Source organism: Neopsephotus bourkii, unplaced genomic scaffold, assembly GCF_033783945.1.
Source record: "Neopsephotus bourkii isolate Nb327-2 ecotype Australia unplaced genomic scaffold, CSIRO-AGI_Nbou_v1 NB_653, whole genome shotgun sequence".
NCBI lineage: Eukaryota > Metazoa > Chordata > Aves > Psittaciformes > Psittacidae > Neopsephotus > Neopsephotus bourkii.
In genome coordinates, this window is record NW_026901152.1 from 80606 (window position 1) to 94290 (window position 13685).

General features: G+C 37.0%; 1 protein-coding gene across 3 annotated transcripts in view; it reads right to left on the bottom strand.

Moving 5' to 3' along the window:
- Positions 1–13685, bottom strand: part of LOC133211693 (dystrophin-like) — a 431855-nt gene that overhangs the window by 53871 nt on the left and 364299 nt on the right. For all 3 annotated transcript variants that reach the window (XM_061352261.1, XM_061352262.1, XM_061352263.1), the window contains exons 3-4: positions 3843–3935; positions 2776–2853 (exon numbers count right to left, since the gene is read on the bottom strand). In XM_061352261.1, coding sequence (XP_061208245.1) covers positions 2776–2853; positions 3843–3935 — 171 coding nt within the window. The remainder of the gene's footprint in view (positions 1–2775; positions 2854–3842; positions 3936–13685) is intronic.

Genomic DNA, 13685 nt, shown 5'->3' on the forward strand with positions numbered 1-13685 from the left:
AAAAAATACTCATATAAGATTAATAGCAAGTCTAAGAGGTTGGTCTTACACTTTCTTTATGGCAAGGGAGATAGAGGAATGGGCCAGAGTAAATCCCTCATTTGGTTTCTGTTATTTAGTAAACATTAAATTAATGTTTTATAAATGACACAATTAATGTCCTACCAAAAAGCATGCAGTGATCTAGACTTCCAATTATTCCAGTTACAGCATGTTGTAAAAACATACAATTAAAAGTAATAGTTAATATAAAAGATTTTTGAGTTATTGTTGTCTCTACAATTACAAATCACAAAACTGATGAGTGACACAAAAACCTCTTTATTATGCTTCATACTACCTTACATAATACACTTTGCTGAAAGCTACCACACAAATCTAGACACTGTAAGAACCTACAGACCTAAGATATCTTTCTACACATTTAAATTCTAACAGAATTTATTTTGTCTTAATTAAATTTTACAATATATAAGGCAAGGCAGGATGTGTTCTGGAATACAGAGGAACAAATGATTGTGGTCTAAGCAAATCTCTTCCACATTAGTTTGTCCAGTATTGTTGTTTTCCATAACTATATTATGCATCAGCATTTACCACCCTGAAATATTCTTTCCTGCACAGTGAAATGATCCTTCACACTCCCTCACTTTTTATGTTATCTAAATAAAGAAAGCCAAATTCACAATTGTGAGTATAAGATGATACAAGCTGAGATCTGCACTTTTGGATGGAAACTATGAATCTAAAAATCTGCATCCTCACTGTTTCACAGATGTATTTTTTTCATGGTCAGAACTAATATTTATATGGCAAAGTACCCCAATCCTTCACAAATTACAGTCTGCATATCCCTACTTCCGAAGCTATTTGAAGTTACATCTGTAGAATGACTAAAGGTTTTGCACTTCAAAACAAGCCTCAACTCATCACTAAGAATTCATAACTTTGTTCTAAAAGCATTAAGAGACTGGTAATTCATTGTAACCAACAGTGTCTTGGACCATTTCGCAAGTGGAACTTAGGCATTACATCCTAAATTTCAAATAGGGTCCACACAGCAAGTGATCAACTACAAAGCCTATTGGGCTATCACCTACATGTTCTACAGGCCAAATCTTTCCTTTGTTTTTGGAAACAGAAGTCTGAAGACATGGAAATTACATATATCTTACTGAAACAGAGGAACACTTCTCAGTTTGCCTTAGTGTTGCCTGAGGCTACAGTGGGGTACCTCCCACCCCAAAACTATAAAAAAAGAAAAAAATCTGTAAAATGGATTGACTGGAAGTGGCAGTATTTTCAAGCTGTTACCACTTAGATGACTGCAGACCCTCAAAGCAAAGATGGCACACATCAGCAGAAAAACTTAGTCACAGTCTTTAACAGCTTTAGAACCATTAATTTTACATTCCTGAAGTCCCATAGAAATCCCTCTTGAAATGATTTTGAATGTTGATGACACAGAGGCAGATCTTTGGGCTGCACACTAATTTGGTATAGTATACATATGATCACTATACTAATTCTTATATTGTTTATAGCTTATAAAGTTTTCATTACATGAATATAATAGCCAATGGATGAGCATTTCAATTTCTAAAAGGATGTTTTTTCTTCTATATTCTTCAAATTGAATATTATTTTTTCCTTCTATATTTGAAAGAGATTATTGCTGTGTTCTGGGAACTGAATGGTACATAGTCAATAAATACTTTTAAAAGCATTTACTATGAAAATCTGTAGCCACATTCCAGGTATGCTATCAAAACCTTCTTGTATACTGCAAAATAGCATATAATAGATTATTTTTTTTAACAGTGCCAAATATTGCAGATTTTGAAGAATTGGAAGCTTTTTCTTCTACAAATTTACATAAAATTCCATTTTAAAAAAAGAAAAATCAAGCTGGAGGTTTTCATGCCAGTCTTATAAGGTCACTTTCATTTATGCACAAATCTTCAAACAGATTACCTTAGATTTATAAAATCAGTAACTATTCAGCAGCTGAACTCATGCATGTTTAGTGACCTACTGCATCTATCGAAAATATAATATGCAGCACAGAATACATTATCGGCGTTCCATCACATCTTAATGTTAAGTTTAAGTAAATGTAATAGTTTATTTGAATCTATTCTTGAGGAGAAGATATGATATAACTTGTTGGCCACTGAAAATATCTGCTGAAGTTATGGGTCCATTAGAATGCTTACGTAAGGAAGATACGAGAATATTTACTCAAAAATGATGCACAGGATACCGGCTGGAAAAGTCAATCCTGACAAAGTAGAATGGAAAGTGGTTTTGATATGATTCATTTCCTTAATGTTATGAACCATAAGGAACAAACAGCAATGAAATTTTACCAAAAAGATTTCTTGCAGGAAAAGCCTCAGTTTTTCAGACTTCATAATTTTCAGAGCTTGTGAGTAGATACTTTGATAGGTAACACTTTCTAACCTGCTATGGATGAACTCTTGTAATTAACCTTTAAAAACATATTTTAAACACCATGCATTACCAAAAACATGTGCATGTTGATCTGGCTTAAGGTAGCACCCGTTATAGATATACTGTTCACACACTTGCTGCCAAAAGATTTTAAACTCTGAAATACATTCCAACATGGTGCTGAATGATAAAGTATCCAAGTCATATTAATAAAACTGCCTTGACTCCAGTAATTGTATACCATAGGCCAGAGTTTGATCCACCACTTACAAAGCATTAAATATACTATCTATAGGATGTTCTGTGTGGCTGATTACTTACATTATATCTCTGCAAAACCTGGAGTGCTTTGTTGACATTGTTCAGAGCATGAACTCTTGTGGACCCCTTTTCTTTTGCCTACAAAAAAATTAAAACAAACTTGACTGCCCAAAATCAGAAACTAGAATACACTATATGTAACTCAAATCTTATATTACACCTGCAGTTTTTCACTTACTAAGTTTATGACAACAGTGAGCATATTACCATACATTGCACATTTGTAGCTTCCTGATATGAAATAAAGGCAAGTGTGAAATGAACTGGATCCACAGTTGGAAGGTAATTTGGTACCTTGACAGCTGTCAGTGAATGAATCACTGGAATGTGTAGAAAATAGGATAATTCATATTGTTTCTATTATGATTAGTCATCCTCTCTATTGCAGAATTTAGGAACATTACCATGACAACCAAGCAACAACACATCAGCTTGTTTAGTATTTATTTACAAATATATTGTCTCAAGATTTTCAAACTCCCAGACTGATTCATTACTCTTTTACAAGACAATTTCAGAGAAAGATCCCAGGTTCATATAGTCCAAGCAGGAGCACAAGAGAGGATATTAAAAAATATGCGTGAAATATCCTTTAAAATTTCCAGGTTAGTAAGAGCAAGCTTGTTTTTCACTTTTCAGACATGTACAACTTCAACACATGTTAAACATGTGCAAAATTTGTTAGAGAAACATTCTAATTCTCCACATTGAATTCTTTTCCCTGTATTTGGCACAAACTCCTAGTGATAATTTCTGACTCCAACTAAAATCTACGTCTTAACAAACCTTGCCTCTGTCTTGCTTCTCTTTGCCACACTTCCTTAATAAATACATACAACAACCTGGAACATTTTAATTTCAAATATATGCCTACTAAAGGCTTACTGTCCAATACAGCTCTCAGTTTCAATGTTTTCTCAATTTCAGATGAAAATTAAAAAAAAAAAAAACCTAAAAAATAGTTTTTACAGACCCTCATTAACAGTGGAAATTAACAAATAAAACCTACTACAATTATCAAACCAAAAGGACTTCAATATTCAGTAAACATGTTAATATACACATACAAGTTTTTGGCCCGTAAAACATTCCAGGAGCTCCAGAAGTCTTCGTCCATCTCGAAAATCGTTAAAAATATCTTCAATGTAACGTCTTCCAAACTGAAATGAAACAATGGCTTTAGTTAGTGCAAAGATCAAAAAGAAAAGGAAGCATATAATTGCCTGTGTAAATACACTTTGCTAATTACATAATAAATACGAAAAGTATGACACAAAGTAAAGGAGTAAAATATCTTACAACTAACTAGTAGGATTCTTTCACATACATCCATTTTCAACAGGGTTCTGTTGCATAAGAGAGATTGATGCCTACCTTATTTCAAGTACTATTTTATGGTAAGGAACATACATCCCTTACTCCCTCTTAAAATTGTACTGTTGATACTGTTTGTGAGAAACTGCTGCAGATCCAAGAATTTATAATTTGTGCATATACTGTTAATCCAAACAAGCCAAAACTAAATACTAATAAAGCCAAAACACAAACTGGAGCTGGTAATTAAGGTGCAATTCAAAAGAAAAATGTGAAAAATATTTTGCAGTTGTCACCCCCACCAACCCATAGAAAAAAAACAACCCAACAGAAAACCCCCTAACACCCAGAAAGTGATATCAAGTTTAAGTACATAGTAGGCACTCTTTCATGCGGCAGAAATAAACTTGGAGTTAGAAAAAAAATAAGCCTCAGGCATATTCTAGTGAGGATCCAAGAAGCATATGTATGTTAATAAGGCATAGTAAACAGTACATAGTAAGGAATTGTACTGGATCTGGGCCTCATTACAGTAAATAGCTAAAACACAATTCACATTTTGTACGCAGCACCTGCAAAAGGCAAAAGGAAATAGTTGGGGGTTTCCCCCAAGGATCAATGGTAAAAGCTGATTTACCCTTTCCAAAATACAAGTCAAATTTCTGATCTGATTCTTTAATTAATGCATTAATTTTTAAAAATACAGAAATACAATTTTGTATAGTTTAGTCACTGCGCAATATGTGCAGCTATAGATTCTGACATATTTTTGTATGTCTGAAAGCTCTTGAGAACCACAATAAAAAACAGGGATTATTTTGTGCAGTGTCAAGTAGATTCACATGTCCACATTATTTCTAATTTGTGAAGTTTCACAGATGCTTTGATTGATTTGAGAGGAAGCATCTGTATTTTAATTTGCTAGAATTGACATCATGCTGACCTACATTGCACATCATCCATTTTCACCACAGAGCAATGTAGAATTAGGAATTCATATTACAGAAAAAACCGTTTGCTTTTCTGTCAGCAGTGTTGTTCTGGTAGTCACTGCAACACTCATCAGAGGTAGCTGGAAATTTAATGAAAACCATATTTTTTTTCAGAAAGTATCAATCTCTGCAGAAGATTTCTTAAACAGAGAAGACATTCAAGCACAGTTTCCATTGTTAGACTCACTTTTACCTCGATCAATAAATATTTATGCATACAGCACAAACTTTAGCTCTATTGGCTATTCTGGCATGACACTTCATTTCTCTCTGACTGCTCATCTGAGGCAAGAGCTCTTTTCAGCCCCTTCATATTTCGGTAAGGTCTTGTTTCTGATTCATGGAACAAACAAATTAAAAACACCAAAAATATTCTAGGGCAGTGGGAATCCTTGTTTTCTAGACAGTTTTCACACCTTGCACAAACCATTCCAACTAAGCTGATTTCTAGTTAACACACATGCTGCCACTTGACTACCTAAAATATCTGAAAACAGTATTGGATAGATTCACATATGATTTACCCACCATGCTCAACCTCTTGAATTATCTGTTTAACTAATAATAATCAGCAAATCTATTTTCTGCTTGCATTTAGTATGAAAAATAGCTTTGACAATATATTTTAAATAACGGCATGAACAATCATGTGACATTATGAAAGTCACATCATGCACAGTATTCCTGAAGTTGGCTATTACTTACTCTATATAGCACAAAATTAAAACCAAATATATGACTAAATCAGAGATACTTTATTTTGATACTGAATCTTTCAGAACAAAAGCCTTTTTTTTTTGCAGAGAGAAAGCACAAGACCTATGCACGTTCAAGGGAACATTTTAACATTCTTTAAAAAAGTTGAATTGATCAATAGACCCTTCTGTAACACTATGAACGAGCTGTGCCCATAATACTACTGAATCACTCTGGGAATAGGAGTACAATGACGTTTTGATAATAGACTATAATTACATTACTTTGTATCATAAGGGAAAAATAGAACTAGCCTTCATAACTGCCTGTGTTTCTGCCTTTCTTCCTTTTTGCAGGATTTGAGCTATTCATAAAGTTTAGGTTGAAATACATCTAGGACAGTCAAAAATTCTCCTTTTCAATTTTTTGTTTGTTTGTTTTGTGGGAATTTTGTGGGTTTTTTGTTTGTTTTGTTTGTTCAAGATTTCAGAAAGAAAGTAAAAACACAGCATGGTAGCATCCCCAGCAGGACATATTAATTACAGATGTATTACAAGTAAACCTTAAAATAAAAGTTACCATTGATTTTTTAGGGTCTTGGAAGCATACCTTCCATTAATCAGCAGCTAAAAATACCTCAAGACACCCTATACTATTGCAACATATATCATCCTTAACCTGAAGAAGGTTGCTATTTTTCTGGCAACAGGGTAATTAAGTCTTCTTTCTCAAACAGATTGAATGTCTTCACCAGATTCACATTGCAGTAAGTCTTCAGAAAAAAAGAGCTCAAAGATGCATCAAATATATTCATTTTGTCTTGGAAAAGTGTCTGTTAAGTTGAAGTATGGAGCTTTGAAAACAATGAAAAAAAAAAGCATGGCTAGTCAATGGCTTGCTGAAATAAATGCCTAGTCTTTTATTAGAAATTCCTGTGGAAAATAACCTTGTTTAAAACTGTTTTTCAGGCTGTGACCTATAGGCAGCGCCCTTTACCTACTAGAATGAAAATGTTCAGAAAGAATCTCCTGTGCCATTTCTATGCGTGTTGATTTGTTACTCCCCCTGTATTACAAATTTATCCAAACCCAAATTTTTAAAAATGCCCAAAGCAGCTGCATGCTGGATTCTTGGTTTACATAGCTTTTATTCTTAAAAAACCCACTGATGGAACAGATGGGGAAAATGAGAAGGACTACAGAGGAAGGACTGCATAACGCAATTGATCAGTGTGCTACTGGTTTGCCAGCCCATAGTTTGACTGGCAGTAATATGAAACTAGAGAGAATTATATGCTCTTAATCAATATATAAGCTATCTATAACATTAGTCAAGTGGATAAGCAAGGTAATTATCACCTCTCCCCTACTTGCTTACTTTTTATTAGACAAACAATTAATGGAGGGATTTGAGGAACTCGGAAAACAAAAAAGACAATGAGAAAAAATGTACAGAATAAAGAAAACAAATTAATGACTGTAAACCTGAAATAAAATAAAAAAAAAAGGCAGAAATTACTTTCTGTGAGTAAGACTAACAAAGCAAAAACCTAACCTAGAAATTTCTTAGAATCTTCATGACTAGAAAGACTCGAGGGACTTACGTATATAGCGGTTTTACATATTATTTTAACCTACTGTCTTCACTTTAAACAAAGGTCAAACCACAGACAATTTGCTTGGCTTCACTGATATGCTGTTGGCTGCAACTGCTGATGTCCACATAAGATAAGGGGAGCTGAAGGAAATCCAAGGGATTTATCTTAAAAAAAAAAACCAACACCACACCAAAAATGTGAGACCTTCTTCTTATCTTCTGGAAGATAAGAATCCTGTTTTATCATGGATGAAATTAAACCTGAACTTAAAGAAGGGCTGAGGAAGGAATTCACAAAATATATTTGTAAGGAAAAGAAACCCTACAGTACCGTGGTCAACTTCACAAGCTTCAGTCTTAGAATTACTGGGTAACGCACAATTAACATCTCAGAAAAACATGGGAATTTAATATTCCCCTCTGTTTTACAGTAGAGTGACGCATACTTTGAGTATTCCATGTAATAACTGCATATTAAGATGTACATGCATGTACATATTCAAGAATGCTGTCGGTACTAATTAGACTGAAATAATTTCTAAAGTGTATTTTTCATTTTCCAAATTCACAGAGCAACTGGAACAATCTTATGCCAAAGAAAGTTGCCTAAAAAGAGAAAAGCAGATGGAAAGAAAAAAAGAGAAAATCAGGAAATAAACTGAACATATGAATTGATAGATTAATGTAGTTGTAAATTTTTTTGGTATAAATACATTCAGAAATCTTAAAACATCAAGCTCCATCCTACTAATCTCACCTTCATTGTCAGTCCTATTTTCTTCTTTCCCAAAAATCTATGATACACATAGTTCTCTCTATGTAAATTTAAGAAATGAATCTTATCAAACAAGTAAGTTATTTAATCACCTCATTCATCAGACAGATTATGGAAGAAGTTAATATTGTGAGAAGTGAATAGCCAGTATTCCATGAAAAGCTCTCTATTCAGGGCTACATGGAAGCCAGTAATTGTGACAGCAGTACAGAGAACACCACCAAATAATTGAAAAATGCCTTGACTAGAGAAGGCACAAAGCATCTGTTCATTAACACTGCCCCTCCAAAAATTATGAATCAAAGCTCCAAAAATTCCCATTAGCATAAAACTGTTAGTAGACATTATGCTATAAAATAAATCAGCACAGGCAAATCCTAGAACAAGGGAAAACAGGCTGAAGGGAAAGGAAAGAGGAAGGGAAGGAGTTGGTAAAGAAGGCAAAAGGAAAGGAGAGTAAGACGATTAAGAACAAGTCATAAATTGTCTCTCATGAGCACAAAGGGTAGGAAATGTACTTTGATTTCTTGAGAATATACTTCCATTTCATAAACCATGAGATTTATAAGCACTCAAATTTTCAAGCACTGGGTCCACAATAACAACTCCAGTGAAATACATGATAACAGAATAATCATAACACAGCAAACTGAGTATCTGCAACATGCATATAATTTTATTCTGTTCATAAAAATTCCATGGTATTTTTCCCTATTTTTTTCAGAAAAATTACAAAGGGTAAAACCTTAGCCAAAGAAGAGATTTCTGACTTTTCATCTTCCTTTGCAGATATGTATGCAGTTAGATTACACTTCTCATTTGAGGGCTGACTAGACTGTAAGAAGATTATTACATTAAGACAAGTTAGATGTTATTTCTTATGCATTTTACAGTATTACTGGCTTATTATTACCAGTTCATCTGGGGAATCTAGCAACCAAATATCACAGATGGAGAGAGAGAATAAATTAAAGAGAAAAATCATTGTAAAGACAAAGAATTCAAAGTTAGGCGTGACACTAGACAGAAGATTTAAGGTTATATTAGCATAAATGGGGAAAATCAGCTTACAATAAAATTACTGGACACAAAAATCCTTCAGACTCCTGGGGAAGATAAATAACTGAGACCTTAGGCTGGGAGAAGACTTGTGCCTCCAGCAGGGGCAAGAAAGTCAGACCACAGAATCTGGAAGTGAGCGGTAGTGCAGTCCAGCTGTGCCCAAAGTGTGACAGGCTCTGGAACGAAGAACCAGAGATACCTTGCAGTTTGGCTAGGACCTGAGGCTGCTGAACCATTACTAGAAAAACTAAACTAAAAGACAGGTACAATCCAAGAAGGTAGAAGGACGTATGTCACAACTCTTTATGTAGCTTTTTAAAGTAATTGTCTCAAGTTCAGTTTGCAAATCTGTAAATTTGCTGAACAGACATCAGTAAAAGAGAATGAAAAATTTAGTTTACAGATGTTACCCTTAGTGAGACTTTAAAGAATCAGCCTGTTCTTGCAGTCAAAATGTCTGATGCCTCACTTGGTGAAACAATAAAGAAAAGTCATTGAGCTAATCTTAACAGATCTTTTAAGTCAATTTTAATAAAAGAGGGATTACTAATACTTCCTTTTGCTCTGCTAAATATATTAAAGATTGAATTTCTCTCCCCAACATCCTTGTTTACAGTTTGTTCAGTTCTGCAGGGATGTTCCATGAAAGCAACTGACATTTTCTTTCACTGATGCCGGATTACTATCACAACAGCAAAAGATATTGTCCCAGCCATGAGGGAAGAATGACACACCAGGCATAACTTAATTAGGCCGTTACTGACTCACAGGGAGCACTGCGCAATAACTTGAACCATACAAGCCATCCTTTCTTCCTTCTCTCTTTTCTCCTGTTAGAATACGAGGCATCCATTCTGTTGCAGAAGCTCTATGCTGGCCAGCTGGAATCACAGAATCCCAAGGGTTGGAAAGGACCTCAAAGGATCATCTAGTCCAACCCCCCTGGAAGAGCAGGATAACCTAGAGTACATCACACAGGAACTTGTCCAGGCGGGCCTTGAATATCTCCAACATAGGAGACTCCACAACCCCCCTCAGCAATCTGTTCCAGTGCTCTATCACTCTACAGTAAAAAAGTTTTTCCTGATGTTAACGTGGAACCTCCTATGCTCCAGTTTACACCCATTGCCCCTTGTCCTATCACTGGACATCACTGAAAAAAACCTAGCTCCATCATCCTGACAATCACCCTGTACATATTTGTAAACATTGATGAGGTCACCACTCAGTCTCCTCCAAGCTAAAGAGACCCAGCTCCTTCAGCCTCTCCTCATAAGGGAGATGTTCCACTCCCTTAATCATCTTTGTGGCTCTGCACTGGACTCTTTCAAGCAGTTCCCTGTCCTTCTTGAACTGAGGGGCCCAGAACTGGACGCAATATTCCAGATGCGGCCTAACCAAGGCAGAATAGAGGGGGAGGAGAACCTCTCTTGACCCACTAACCACACCCTTTCTAATGCACCCTAGGATGCCACTGGCCTTCTTGGCCACAAGGCCACATTGCTGGCTTATGGTCATCCTCCTATCCACCAGCACCCCTAGGTCCCTTTCCCCTTCACTACTTTCCAGCAGGTCAACCCCCAACCTGTACTGGTACATGGGGTTGTTCTTCCCCAGATGCAAGACTCTACACTTGCCCTTGTTGAATTTCATCAAGTTTCTCCCTGCCCAACTCTCCAGCCTGTCCAGGTCTCGCTGAATGGCAGCACAGCCTTCTGGTGTGTCAGCCACCCCTCTCAGTTTAGTGTCATCAGCAAACTTGCTGAGGGTACACTTGGTTCCCTCATCCAGGTCGTTGATGAAAATATTAAACAGCACTGGTCCCAGCACCGACCCCTGAGGTACTCCACTAGTGACAGACCTCCAGCCAGATTCTGCACCATTGACCACAACTCTCTGCCTTCTTCCCTTCAACCAGCTCTCGATACACCTCACTACCTGATCATCAAGCCCACACATCCTTAGCTTATCTATGAGGATGCTGTGGGAGACAGTATCAAATGCCCTACTGAAATCAAGAAAAAACACATCTACTGCTCTACCATCAACCACCCACCTAGTTACTTCCTCATAGAAGGCTATAAGGTTGGTCAAACATGACTTCCCCTTGGTAAAACCATGTTGGCTGCTCTTAATGACCCGCTCATCCTTGATATGTCTAGAGATGGTGTCAAGAATAAGTTGTTCCATCACCTTTCCAGGGATGGAGGTAAGGCTGACCGGTCTATAATTACCCAGGTCCTCCTTCTTGCCTTTCTTATAGACTGGTGTGACACTTGCCGTCCTCCAATCCTCAGGCACCTCTCCTGTTTCCCACAACTTACCAAAGATGATGGAGAGTGGCTGAGCAATGACCTCTGCCAGCTCCCTCAGCACCCATGGGTGTATTCCATCTGGACCCATCGATTTATAGATGTCCAGACTGCTTAACTGATCCCTAACCCAATCCTCACCTACCAAAGCAAACTCCTCCTTTGTCCTGACTCCTTCTGGGGCTACAGGAATCTTGGGCCTCCGGGCAGAGTCTGCAGGAGTAAAGACAGAGGAAAAGAAGGCATTCAGCACCTCTGCCTTCTTTAAATCCTCTGTCTCCAGGGCACTCACCTCGTTCAACAGTGGGCCTATATTGCCTCTTGTGTTAGTTTTATCCGCTATGTCTTTGAAAAAGCCCTTTCTATTGTCCTTAACCCGAGTTGCCAGATTAAGTTCGAAGGAGGCCTTAGCTGTCCTAATTGCCTCCCTACATCCTCTAACAACTGTCCCATATTCCTCCCAAGTGGCCAGCCCCTCCTTCCATAATCCATAGATTCTCTTTTTCCACTTGAGTTTGCCCAGCAATTCCTTGTTTAACCATGCTGGTCTCCTGGCTCCCTTACTTGATTTCCTACCCATTGGGACACCCTGATCCTGAGCTTGGAAGAAGTGGTCCTTAAGTGCTGACCAACTATCTTGAGCCCCTTTACCACCTAATACCCTTTCCCATGAAACTTCCCTTAGCAATTGATTGAAGAGGCCAAAGTTGGCCCTTCGGAAATCCAGAATTGTGGCCTTGCTAGGTATTCTATTCCTCCCACACAGGATCCTAAACTCCACCATCTCATGGTCACTGCAGCCAAGGCTGCCATTGACCATCACCACTTCAACCAGACCCTCCTTGTTGGTGAGTACTAGATCCAGCAGCGCTCCTCTCCTAGTTGGTTTGTCCACCATTTGCATTAAGAAGTCAAACACTGCACAAGTGGTTTGCCTCTCTGCCGCCAGAGCTCCAATCTGCCTCCCAGCATTTGTGCTAGAGACTTTCTTTTTTTGCAATCTAACTTCAGCTTTCAAGGAATTCACACAGAGGAGTAACTGATGAATTTTAAAAATTGCTACTACTGACCAACTGAGAGGAAAGTTTAACACCCTCTTTAAAGATGCCACACTCTTCTCATAGGTGATAAACCAAATATTACCCTGCATTTCAACAAGTTAGCTATCATGATGCCTCCAGCAGGCCCAGAACACCTATCTCTACCATTTAAAACTGATCTAGGGGCAGGTCTTGCCAATTGTCTGAAGGCAGTTCATGTTTGTGGGACAGGACACATACTCCCAGAGCAGGAGCCAGTTTCATATCTGGACACTGATATTCAGGTAATGACCTTCCTGGCACTTCTACTCAGTTCTTGTAAAAGGGTATTCTCCCCTCAACACAAGGAGTCACTCTACTTTTCTAGTGCCCTTACAGAGAAGGATACTCACCCCCCCTTAAGTTTCTGAAAAATAACTTGCTATTTCCATTTTAAAATAAATTAAAAAATCACACTTCAGGGGCCATACACAAACAGAACAGAAAAACAGATGCATTGACAGACACAATTATGTTAGTATAGCCACCACTGTTCTTTTTAGGAATTTTAGCAATTTGTTTCAAATTAAATGTAAAACAAAGAATAAACAAATAAATGTATCATAGTAACTCATACTTGTCTTTGTTTTACCCTCATCTAGCACTTACCCGACACCAGAGAGGTACAGAAAGTTTTGATGTCAAAAAAGCAGAAGAGCTATCAAAGAGTGAAGAGCAGTCTCACCACAGTCTCCAATTACTTTATAAGCTCTACAGATAATCTTTATTACCTCCTTTGCATACTTTATCATACTCTTCTGAAGCCAGTATACAAGGCTTTCTGGCACCCAATATGCAAAAATATGTTCTTTGCAAAGACTTCCAATTTACCTTTCCTTTGTTGAAGTCTACTGTAAGATTAATTATGTGATAATTAAAATATTAGAGGTTTCATCATGCGTAACAGAACTTCCTGAAGTTATGTTAAAATGCTCCCTGTCCTTGGGATCACTAAAATTTATAAAGTTGAACTATTTTCTTAGCTCTGAAAGCAAAGGGAATCCATTATTTATTAATTAGACACATGACATTTTAAAAGTCAAACCCAAAATAGTTATTATCTATTTTCATATAAAATTTCCTT